The sequence below is a fragment of the Pseudonaja textilis genome, chromosome 2 (genome assembly GCF_049901715.1).
Source record: "Pseudonaja textilis isolate UNSWEBS1 chromosome 2, rPseTex1.2, whole genome shotgun sequence".
NCBI lineage: Eukaryota > Metazoa > Chordata > Lepidosauria > Squamata > Elapidae > Pseudonaja > Pseudonaja textilis.
Window position 1 is genome coordinate 118650356 of NC_141991.1, and position 12631 is coordinate 118662986.

Consider the following 12631-nt stretch of genomic DNA (forward strand, 5'->3'; position numbering starts at 1 on the left):
TATCCTTTAGCATTTTAAAACATTGGAAAAGATTATCCAATTAGGCCAGGAAGCTTCACAAACTAGCCTGGAAATTCCCCATCCATTCCACATACGTCAATAATTGAAAAGTGCATGAGACCATTTTAGTTCAGTTGCATTGTATTGCTACCTCCAGAGTGCAGGATGAGGTTCCACACTCCTTAAATAGTAGATTGAATGAAATATACCAGAAACTAACAGATTAAGGTAATGTTAAATGCTCATCACATCCTACTTATACGCCAAACATAAGAGTGTTCACTTCCCATTCATTTTTAAAGGACTATTCAAACACCCTTTCATCTCCACTAAACAGCCTGCTATGTATTTGAAGACATTTTATTTTTTGTTTCTACAGACCCCTGGGGGAAAGAAAGAAAGGAAAGGAGAGAAAAGGAAAAGACAAAAAAAGGGAAGGCAAGTGTTTGGAAGCAGTGATATATAAAGATGGAAAAGCTTATATGCCAGTGAATGACTTCAAACTGACTCCAATGCATTCATCTTCCCAAGAAGAATTAAACTCAGTGTGATTTCATTTTAATAGCAGCAGAAGAAAAAAATACTACTGTGCAGGAGTAAGTTCCTAACCTTTGATGGTGGAATAGAGAGGGGGGGCGAAAATTACTTTCTTCACCCATGTGGTTTAAGTCTGCATATCCATCTGTTATGTCCGGCTCATCAATTAAGGTGACCCCACTAAGTTGAGACAGTGTTTAATAAAGATAGCAATCTATTTAAATGTGGGGAACCATTTGCAGCTTTATTTTAACTTACAACTTGGGTCTCCATCTTAGGTGCTCAGTGTGATGGGGGTTTTTTTGCCTCAAGGTAGGGCTGAAGCCGTGTCTCATGTGGAAAATAATACATGCAATTGGGAGATGGATGAGGAAGGAAGCGCCCAAGGCCTCCTTGGGGAAATCACACAAAGCAACACAAATCTGAATCAAACAAATGGTCTAGATTGGCACTGTCAAGGCTGACCACCCAGGGATAGCGGCCTTAAGTGACAGATGGCAAGTACATGGCCAAAGCCGTGTTGGAACGCCAGCTGACAGGCCCAGACGAGCCACAAAATTAACAGCAAGGGAACTGAATAAAGGGTTTAGGTTGAAAGGGCTAACAAAGGCTGGGAGGCTAGCCTCACAAACCTGCTTCAGGCCCAGCGTTCAAGTACATGACTGGTGTAGTCACCCTATGACACCATCTCCCCAGAATTATGTGCTGAGGGGGACAGTAGCAGACAGTCACTCTCAACTTAGGAACAAAATGAGTTCCATTTATCAAATCAGTCAGCAGCCCTGCAGTGTTTTACAAGTGGGATAGGGAAATGACATATAGCCTCATAAGCCACATCAGTTCCCTACCAGCACCCTATTTATACTGCTTCAAGGACCTCAAGTTTATAGGACTGAACTGGGATCAGGAGGACAAAATGGCCTGTGAATATTTGATAATTTCCTTTGGGGAGGTTTGTTTTGTTTTAAGGACGGAATGGGGACCCAAGGCAGAGTAACCTGGTTTGCTGTGCCAAACTTTCTATTATGCTCAACATATGCTTACCAAACCTTCTCTAATGACTATCAAATCTGCCTATAGGCATTTACAGGCTGACCCTAACATTTATCCAAAGTCCTGCTTCCAGAATCAGAGCTAATTTGTGCAGTTATCTAATCAATTGGTAAAATCGTATCATCATTGAGGAAAATAGCAAATCCTATCAATGTACCTGGTCATCCTCTTCAGATCTAGAATATATAGGTTGCATGAAGCTTTAGACCTAATGTTTCCTGGGAATAATTTGATTCCTAACTATCCCAAGATGTTTAAGAACAGAGGTCAATTTAAATATCTTAAAGACTTACTTTAAGATTTTTAAATCAATCTCTAATTTTAAACATCTTGGGTTTCAAGCTTAAATGCATGAGCCGGCAAAATGATCTGTTTCTCTATGATTTCAGTCACATTAAGGCACTTGTACATTTATTTTCGCCCTGATAACTGCTTCCAGCTGTCTATAAAGTTAATACATTCATTTACAACCTTCACAGGATTTCATTTTTGTTGATATTGGAGTTTCTAGAAAAAAAATCTCTTTAGAATCTGAAGCGAGTCTTAATTCTACCTCCCCACCCCTCACACACTGAGTAGAAACCAGGACAAATGGAGTTCCGGTTTGCAGCACTTCGGGGCAGGCAGGAATCCACGACTGTGCGCAGTTTCTGCCTGTGCTTGCTGCTGGAGTGCCCTGAGCCACCCGGCTTCAGGGCTAGCCACCTCCGTAGAAGATAGCATGGATCTGGCAGGGTCGAGAGATATCGCACCTCTCTTCCCTAGCCAGCTAAACCCCCTTTTCTGAAGGCAGCTGGCAGCAGTCAGAAATGGCCGCACAAAGAAGCGTTCAGCCAGAAAAGAAAGTGCAGGAGGAGTTGAGAAGAAGTGAAAGTGTTTTTGCTGACCGGGACAAAGCAACAACAAAAGTACCCTGGAACTCAAAATTTGTGAAAGATACATTGTTTCCAGAGATTTACAAGTGGCGAATGGAAATTAAAAGGAAAAGTTGTTTTTTTTTTCACTCTCCTTCCTAATGTTGACAGTGAATAGAAATACATGAGAAATCAGAAAAACCTGCATTGGCACTAATAGGTAATTAAATGCTAAAGGGATAATAAGGATTTCTGAATACCTAAAAAAAATTTTTTTTGCTGTAAGTGGGAAGGGAGTGGAAAAGAATTGGAGCAGGATTTGGAAGTAAGGAGGAGATTGCCTAGAATCTTAAAGAATTACTAAATATTAACAAGACTTCTAAAGATACATTTTAACTGGAACTTTGCAACTAAACAGTAACCCCAGAAAGAGAAAGTGAAGAAAGAAGAAAGTGCTAAAAGAAATAGCTTATTTGGATTGTTTGGTGACTTTGGGACTTTTGGAAATTATCTTTGACTAAAAACACTTTCTTTCTACAATGGCATCACTTGTGGATGAATTGAAAATTGAATACAAAAAATACAAAGAAGAACAAGAAGGGAAAGACTCTCTTGGCACTATTTTTTAATTTTTAGAAATGGCGATTTGTACCTTTGAGAAACTGACTGTGCAACAAGATGATTGGGAAGAAGAAGCCATCTTTGATGAACAAGTAACTTTATTTGGGGAAGAAAGGGAGAAAGAGGAAAAAAAGGGGGGGACTTTAAGATTTGAAAAAACAACCAAAAAAGAGAAAAATAAGGTGAAAAATGGATATACTGTTAGAAAACAACAGAAAGGGGGAAAGCAGAAGAAAAGGGAGGTGGAGAGACAAGGGGGTAAAAAGGGCAGGGAGAAGAACAAGCAAGGGAGGAAGGAAGGGATGAGAAGCTTCAATGGTGGGGAACAAGATGTAAAGAAACAAGATTATTTTAGAGATAATGGGTAAATTTAATTGAAAAAGGGATTCTGTAAAGGTACATAAGATTGTATTGTTATATTTGTTTTTAGAAATAACATTAGAAAATTGGAAACAGCATGTGATCAAAAATGGGATAAAATATTTAGTGTAACTTAGCGAAATTTTTGTGAATAAAAGGAAGGCAATGAAATAAATGAGAGAATTGAAATAGGAGGAAATGGGAACATCTTACTGATATAATCTTAAAATATGAGTGATTTGATGTGGGGTGGAAATAACTATGGAAAGTATAAGTGTTCCCATAAAAGTATATTTAATTGAAAAGTAATGTGTAAAATGTTTAAGATTTAAATGAATATTAATATTAATGATTAGATTTGAATTGGCATGGATAGTTGTTTTAATTATATTATATACTTATAAATTTTCTCTATTTATAAAACATAATGTGTAATAATCCCAATGGAAGTCATGTATTATATTAAGTGTTATAAATTTAGGGGAAAGAGTCAAAGGCATCATACTGCAATCAGTGTACAGGAGAAATTTTGTTTAAAGGGAAAAGATAATAGCTGGAAACAGAACAGACAAAGAATAATAAACATTATGATCTGAACTGAGATGAGATAAATAAAATAAAACTAAGAAATTTAAAAGAGGTGAGAAGCTATACAGAAAATGGAAAATGGTAATAAGATATGGAATGGTATATAAAATGAACATGGATTTGAATTTGTGTCTGTACGAAGAGATGTAACCCGGGATCAAGCAGTTTTCAGAAAAGATGTTTTTTGTTTTTATGTTTTATGTTTTATGTTTTGTTTGTTTTTGTATTGTCTTTGAAAATCAATAAAATTTGTTTAAAAAAAAAAGAAACCAGGACAAATAGGTTTTATTAATTTGAAAAATATAAAAAATTTTAATAAAGGCTACATCTCTTAATTACAATAATTATTGTACCAAGTATTTTTTTTTCTTTAAATGAAACTCTTTATAATGCATAATTTACAGTTTAAGTAGAACAAACATCATGGCAAAAGTCATAAAGTACAAGAGTTGTAGTAAAAAGGCATAGAATATATTATACATAATCCCTTAAACAAAGAAGGGAGAGCATGGACCCTGAACACAGGGCAAAGCACGGCATATTAATACCATGCAGGCACAGGTACTGTACTGATTGAAGTGTTTTTTTTTCCTTAAAAAACACACACACTAGAGAGCATCTATTAACAGTATTTTCCCCATCCCATTTTTTACACTATATACATCATATTGTACAAACAAAATGTAACATTGTTGGAAAATGCACGTATTAAACACACACACACACACGCACACACACACACAAACACACAAAGTTGAAGTTAAATGTATTTCTAAATTAGGAGGAGGCATTTCTTTGTTCCAGTGCATACAATCAAGACAGAGGAGAATTGTTCTGCATATTGCAGCCAACATCCAACACACACATACACAACACATACATACTGTGGCAGCTTGAGTTGGAAAAGCTCTTCTGGACATAGTCTCAGAAACCAGCTAGCTCATCCACCATTCATGGTACAGGAAGCAACTGAAAGAGGCTGAGATATCCTAGAGTATAAAAACTGGAAGGTTACCACCCACCAATTTATTGATTTTGTAATATTTCTGGGGAACAACTACCGTCATAATGATGGTGCATCCAAAATTATATTTTAACCCTGCAGGAACTTCAAGCTGTTCAGAGTTGCTACAAGACACCTATTCATAGTTTCCATGCCCTTAAGTGGTGGTTACAGTTAAGATGGGGCATCCCATTGCACAGTATGGCCTTTTAATTATAGCTGTAATGCTGAAAGTGCCCTGAAAGAGTAAATCTTGTTGTTGTTTTCATAAAAAAGCAAAGTCCAAATTGGGTGACTATCTTACTGTTAGCTATAAAGGTGTAAGGTGGGTGATTTCATATACTGTCTTCTCCTTCCGTGGTTGGGATCTGCATCCTATCTCATTCTGATCGGGAAGTTCTTACAGACTACTTTTCTGAAGCAGGCATCAGAAACAATATCAAAAAAGGAGGCTATGCCAGTGCCTATTGATACCAGAACAACTGACAAGGCCCCAACATTGTTATTATTACTTACAGTTTGTAATTATTATTGTTATAGTTAACACACAGAACACCCTTAGCATTGGACTGTGTACAATTTCTCCAGCCTACAGTTTGTAGTTAGGCAATCAGATGTATTTGGAACACCTGCAGTCTGTCTCCTTCTCCTGCACACAATCTTTTACATTTGTTTTATTTTATCTTTTAATGCCACCCTTCAGAATTCGGTTTTCCCATTTTCCTTTTTGGGGACTCATCCCAAAAGCAGCAGTACCTTTCCCATTGTGCCTCTGAAATTCCGTTAGAACCATGGTGAGCTTTCAAACTATATTCGAATTCAAATTTGCCCAATCAGGTGATCGCCAGTTACATTGGGACTCCGGTTTCTAGAGTTTCCAAACCACCAGCTCTTTTGCTTTATGTTGGCTTCTGGAATTTTGGAAATTTTGGTCGTCTCAGAGGAGGGAATGCTTACTCTGCAGGATGATTAAATCCAAAATAGGAACGGGGAAAAGAGCATGAGGGAAAGAGCGTGAAGATCTACGAAGTGCTCCTGTTTTCCTAGAGCAGTGATTCTCAATCTTTTCTTCACCAAGGACCCCTTTTGTAGCCATGGAGCACCAAGACTTTAAAACTCAAGTTTTAAATCATAACATTTCTTCAAGCCTTCACAGATTCCCTGCCTCCTCCTCCCCCCCGCCTCCCCATTTGATAACATCGAAGCCCTCCAGGGATCTGTGGACCACAGGTTGAGAACCACTGTCCTAGAGATTGTTTTAGGCAATTGGAATGTTTACCCTGCACAAAAACTAGAGCATCCTTGATCAAAATATTCCTCTTTGAAGAATGGATTTATCTTTTCCTTTCTCATCCCTTTTCCAGAGAAATAAAACCACTGAAGTTCTCACAATTCTAGTTAGTTTTAAGGTGGCAGAACCCAATGCACATTTCAGTAAAGGACACATTTATCTCGGTGGAAACAATGTAAAAAATAAAATATAAAACACCCCTTTTTCTTTACATCACATCCCCTCTTTTCTCCGTCTTTTAAAGCAGCATATCCATAAAATGGATTTAAAGGGAAAAAACAACCCCTAGAATGTTCAATAAATATCAATAAGGATTATTATAAGGTAAGCTATACACAGTTTCTAAATCATTAAGTACAGGATCGTTAGGAAGTCATATATTTCTATATGCAAGTCTCTCAGAACATCATCTGCATCTTCAAATCACCTAGAGCGACCATATTTTTAATAAATAGTTCAAAGTTGTTAACATCTTGGTAGCCAGATCACTAGACACATCTTATTTTTCTTCTTATTTTTTTTTTTTTGCTAAGCCTGATTTGGCAAAGTCTTCATAGACCGCAGTGTATTTTTTTTGTTGCTTCTTCATGGGTTCAAACTTTCCTTCAAAAACTTTGCTTGGTGGTTTTACATCCAAAGGCCAGCATCCATAGCTTATATCTTCTTAAATATGCTCACATAGACTATGCCACTCAGAACCAGTCCATCTGAACCAGTCAATCAATTCGCTCAACTTTTCCAAGTATTCTGCCCTCGTACATTGGCAGAATGGCATCATCGTCCCAGATTTCTTCAAAGACTGCCCCACAGTCAAACTCATCACTTGCTTTTTTGAAGTAATACCTGAAATCAGTAAGACCAACATATGCAAAATAAGTGGAGTGTATTTTGGAATAAATATATTTATCATTGCAGCAAAAACATCCAACATTCCATATCTGGATTCCAAAAGGACATTCAGTTTCCTTCCCAACTTCCAAATTCATATATTTCCAGATAGAGCAAACCAAGAACCAAAAAGCAAAACCATGATCTAATTTGGTATCCTGTGTATTTGTGGTTAGACCAGGCAGATAAATCAAAGCAATTAAACACATTCCTCCAAATTCCCACACAGGTGGTATTTAATGGCATTTGAATATAGTCCATTGTTAGGTTTGCATTTGTCTGAATATAAGTGATTGAATCCTGGCTTCTTTTGGTTTGTATTGGGTTTTTATGATAATATATTTTGAGCTGCCCAAAGTCAGCTGAGATGCAGTGTCCAAATTGAATCAAATAAATAACTAAATAAATAACTGTTACCCATCATCAACTATTACTTTTTTTGTCTTCTACATTCAAAGGAATTTGAACCAATAGAGGTGATGATACGGTATCTTAGTAATTGCTTGTGATTGCTTTGGGATACTGAAAATTTTTAAATACATATTACTTCTATCAGTAATGTCTTAGTTACCAATTTAACTATGCATATAGTTTACAGAAAAGGAAAATCCTTAAAAGCATACATTATAGCAGACCTGGGCATTTTATAACCCTCTGACCACATCCAACCTTTTGACTGTCCCTTTCAGCCACATGAGGTTGATAAGAAATAAGAAATCAAATAAGTAATCAAGTAAGTCAGAGGTGGTATTCAGCAGGTTCTGACCAGTTCTGGAGAACCGGTAGTGGAAATTTTGAGTAGTTCGGAGAACCGGCAAATCCCACCTCTGACTGGAGATTTTACAGTCTCCTTCCCCTGCCACGCCCGCCAAGCCACGCCCACAGAACTGGTAGTAAAAAGTTTTGAATCCCAGCACTGAAGTAAGTGTACGCCATGCATGCAATATAACCACATTGGTTTTATTTTGAAGATGGTTTTTAAAACTTACTATGTGCGTGTGTTTGTGCCTACGCATCTTCACAGCCCTTTTGGTTTGTCCCTATACAAGAATCCCAGTTTCTCATGTGGTCCCTTTGGAAAATTAATGGCCCCACTCCTGGATTATGGTGAGCAGGAGGTCTCTCTTGAGTACTCCATGAGTCTTGTGCTAATTGTAATGCAAAGCCATTGCAAATGTCCATGGACCATTAATGCTGCTTAAAGCTTCTGGAGGCAATGGTGGATAACTACACAATAAATGACTGTTCATATTACCCAAATTTCATCCACTAAAATGATTACGGCACTGATTTTTTTTGGTCTTGCACCTAGCAAAATTAAACTTGTGACCCAGAGCATGGCTGGTCACCCCCGTGTGTTGGAGACATTGGCAAGGAGGATAGCAGAGTGCTGGATCACATAATTGTCAGTGAGCCTGCAACCAAGTCACTCAAGCCCTCCCAGAAGCTGCTGACAAAGCTTGAAGCAGAGTTATCATTTTGCAGGTTTTAAAACACCCTGATCTTTCAAAACAACACCATCATGTTTATTGTCCCTTCTCAGACTCAAAGTCGGCAACAAATGATCCAATACAGTCTTCTCTTATTTTGGCATCTCCAAATCTATGGGCCTCGACCTCCAGACTTTTCAGCAATATCCAATCTGGGATTTAAATTTTATACCTCAGAAGGTTGGAGAAGGCTTAATTTAGGATACATCTATACTGAAGTGTAAACAGAAGGGCACAAATTATGGAGCCCTACAGTAAAAAGAAGCCAGAGCCTTCCTAGATGTTGCCGAAACAACAAAGGCCAGCAACCCATGCAATCAAGAGAAAGGATTGCTGGGAGTTGTCGTCCAGGAATATCCGAATGATCCCTTTCCCTGCTTATGGGGTGAGTTAACATAAAAGAGCACTTTTCTTTTTAATCCAAGGTGACTGCATCAGGACCTTGATTCTCAAAGAGTCAATCAAGCCTTCCACCAGGAAATGACTTCAATTTTCTGATTAATATCAATTGCAGACTTGCCACTTATCATCCGCAAATCAAGTATGACTAATTTCATTTGTCCACCTCTGTTTAATGGGCAGCCCTCACAAGAATAATTCCCTACAGCAGCAAACCAGCTCCTGGACTCCAAGAAATATACTGGATGGATAAGTGCATGGTCAGCCAATTGAACAGCAGCTAAGAAAATGTTCTTGGAAAAGAGAGGGGGAGGGGAGGGGAGGAGAGAGCAAGAGAGAGGGAGAGAGATGCACTCTGAATGGATTAGTAAATTAAAAAAGAAAAGGGGGGGGGGGAGAGACACCCTTTGAAGTCATTCATAGGTATTGGCAGGAGGAGCAGAGTTTTTTCTTCGCCAAGCATTTGATTTAAAGAAACAAAAATCTAAAACAAAACCAATTATGAATCTGTTCCTTAGAGCATCGCTCCTGCCGTTTAGACGCTTTTCATTATAGTGCAAATACTTTTCATTTCCTTTTTGTTGCTCTTGGGAAACTGTTCCAAGCCTCTTTCTGAAAGAAGAGACCCGATGCAGAATCCCCACTTTCAAAGCCACAGAAAGCTTACCGCATTCATGCTCCTCTGATATTTCTTAGCAGCTCTTACATAATGACCAATCTTGGCTTGGCGGGGCCATATTTGACACCAAAAGGTCACGCGGCAGTGTCTCCCTTTCTTTGGCTTGGGAGCATAGATCACAAAGCCAGGGCTCACCCAGACAAAAAAAGCACCCCTTCCCCTCTTGTGTCAAACAGTAAGGACCCCTCTATTATCCTGAATTAGACCGTTCAGCTTCTTGATTAAAGGTTCCTTTTATCCTCCCGTCCAACTTACTGCCTCCTTCTCAGGCTGCTTAATTGCATATGCACTAAATGAAGGCCTTCCATTCAGAGAGTTAGCATTTTGGGAGCCTGCTTGTCTACTACCACATACACAGGCAGACACATGGCCTTCGGTGCTCCCAGGCTGGGCTGACGCCTGTCTTCCCTGAGCTGTCATCCTCCCCATCCTCAGCAAGGGAGCTTTCTCACCAGGTAGGCACCAAAAAGGAAGAAATCAAACACAAGCAAACCCAAAGAATGGGTAGATGGGCCGATCGACGTTACCACAGATTGGAAAGTTTTATGATATGGGTTGCTGTTGCTTTTCAATGTCCCATCCTGGAGGGCCAGGAGGACATTTTGAATGTCTTCTTGCTCAAGAAGGTCCCTTCTTTTGCAGTGGGACTCAGGAACGTTGGACGGAGAGGGAAGACCACTGACTGGGCCAACCCAAGGTTTCTTTATCAGGTTTGGGTTACAAAGATGCAAGCAGACCTCGAGTTGTGACCACAGCTGAGCCCAACATTTCTGTTGCTAAGCAAGGCAGCCGTGAAGTGAGCTTTGCCCCATTTGACAACCTTTCTTGTCCCGGTTGTTAAGTGAATTACTGCAGTGGCCCAGCTGTTGAGTGAATCTGGCTTCCCCATGGACTTTGCTCGTCGGAAGGTCACAAAAAGTGATCACGTGACCCCGAGACACTGCAAACCTCATAAATACAAGCCAGTTGCCAAGTACTCAAATTTTGATCTTGTAATCATGGAGATACTGCCATGATAGAAAGTGTGAAATGCGTTTATAAATCACTAAATGTCTGTGGAGATTCTCCGTCATCCAGGTCATGGTTGTCCCAAAGGTACTTTTTTCCAAGAGGCAACTGGACTTTCTGGTTTTGTTTTTTCTTTGAAGGTATTTCGCTTCTCATCCCAGAAGCTTCTTCAGCTCTGAGTTCAGTTCTTCTTCAGAGCTGAAAAAGCTTCTTGGATGAGAAGCAAAATGTCTTCAAAGCAAAACCAGAGAGTCCAGCTGCCCTTTGAAAAAAAAAAAAAAAAACACCTTTGGGACGTTCACAAATCACCTTTTTCATGGCTGTTGTAACTTTTGAACAGTCACAAAAATGGGTGGTTGAGGACTCTCTGTAGCATAAGATCGTTTTGACTCAATGAGGAAACTGTACAGTCCTTTTTCCTCCCCTTTCGCTACTTCCAGATGATCCCAGGAATGTAACCAAATCCATTCATTTCAGTTAATCCAGGACTGTCCCTCTGCAGAGACCCCTTTCCTGACCCCAAACTGAAGTACAATGAGACTTCCTTCTAGAAATCCCCAAGCCAGCAAGGGGGGAGGAGGGGAGGGCGGGAGGAAAGCCTTTGAATGAGGCACAAAAAGGACTTTTGCTCAGTTTTATCTCCTCCCTTCCAAGAGGATAAACAGCTGTAGCAATAACTTCCCCCTTGATCTCAGGCCCTGGCAGCGTTGACAAAATTCTTTGTTTGAACACCACATTTTATTTTCTTGGGGGCAGAAGGGGGAACAAGACACAGTGTGATGTTTTCCATAACGGCAAGTTAATTTCTCACAGAGAAGGGGCAAAAGGAGGGAGAGCACAAGGGAGAGGGAGGGAACCCAGACGGAGGAATATCTTTCCCTCCAAGATCGCTCCCTCGCAACCTCTCAAAACCCATCAGGAGGTCCAGATTTGCTCCCTGAAGTGGACTTCTCATGAAAGGCCACTTTTCCAGCCACTTCTGCTTCTTTCCCCCCCTCTGTCCTAACTCCTACCCGTCCCTCACCCATGCCTTCTTTCTCCTGGATCTGGCAATCTAACAGGCTGGGCTTCCTCTCTTTGCTCTTGCTGGGATACCCTACCGCACTCAATTGTGTGTGTGTGTGAGAGAGAGAGAGTAGGGGACATACCTAAACTCTACTCCTTCTCTTTAAGCCATGTGGGTGTCCTAAATCCATTCCTCAGAGCACTCTGTGCTGACTGAAAGCACCCAACACAACAACAACAACAACAAAAAACCCGAGGCACCTAGGTTCCAAACTGACTCATTCAATCAAGAATGTGGAGTGTCAGCCATTGATGCTTGTCTTTGTGTCTTAAAATGAAAGGCACAGGCTTCAAAGACATGCTTATTAAGAGGGCCTTAGAACAAAATCAATGCCAGATGTGACCAGAGTGAGTAGCTAGTCCTTTCCTAAGCAATCACTGCTATTCTGGGCAGTATGGCCCTCTTCCCTGAAGGTCACCTGCAGTTTCACTCAAAGTCCGGCCAAAAGGAGGAAGGGGGGGGTGGAGAATCAAAGCTTAGATCAAAATGATTCCCTGGGGGTACAACACATTTAGATAATTAGTTTCACCTTGTGTCTGTGCAAGATAAACACACACACACACACACACACACACACACACCAGATTTGGGCCTGTGTTTCTTTTGTACACAGGCGTAATAAAATGAAATTAACAAAAAAAAAAAACCTTCATCCCAGTCCTGTTAATGTATAGGATAGTTCTCGACACAGGACCACAATTAAGCACAAAATTTCCACTGTTAAGCAAGACAAGTGAGTTTTGCCCCATGGTATGACCTTTTCAATTAGTAACCTGGTTGTTAAGTGAATCTGG

General features: G+C 39.8%; 1 protein-coding gene across 4 annotated transcripts in view; it reads right to left on the minus strand.

Moving 5' to 3' along the window:
- Positions 1-4296: 4296 nt before the first annotated feature.
- Positions 4297-12631, minus strand: part of AXIN2 (axin 2) — a 54392-nt gene continuing 46057 nt past the window's right edge. For all 4 annotated transcript variants that reach the window (XM_026711095.2, XM_026711096.2, XM_087925049.1 and 1 more), the window contains one exon: positions 4297-7150. In XM_026711095.2, the coding sequence (XP_026566880.2) occupies positions 7024-7150 (127 nt within the window). In that variant the 3' untranslated portion in view covers positions 4297-7023. The remainder of the gene's footprint in view (positions 7151-12631) is intronic.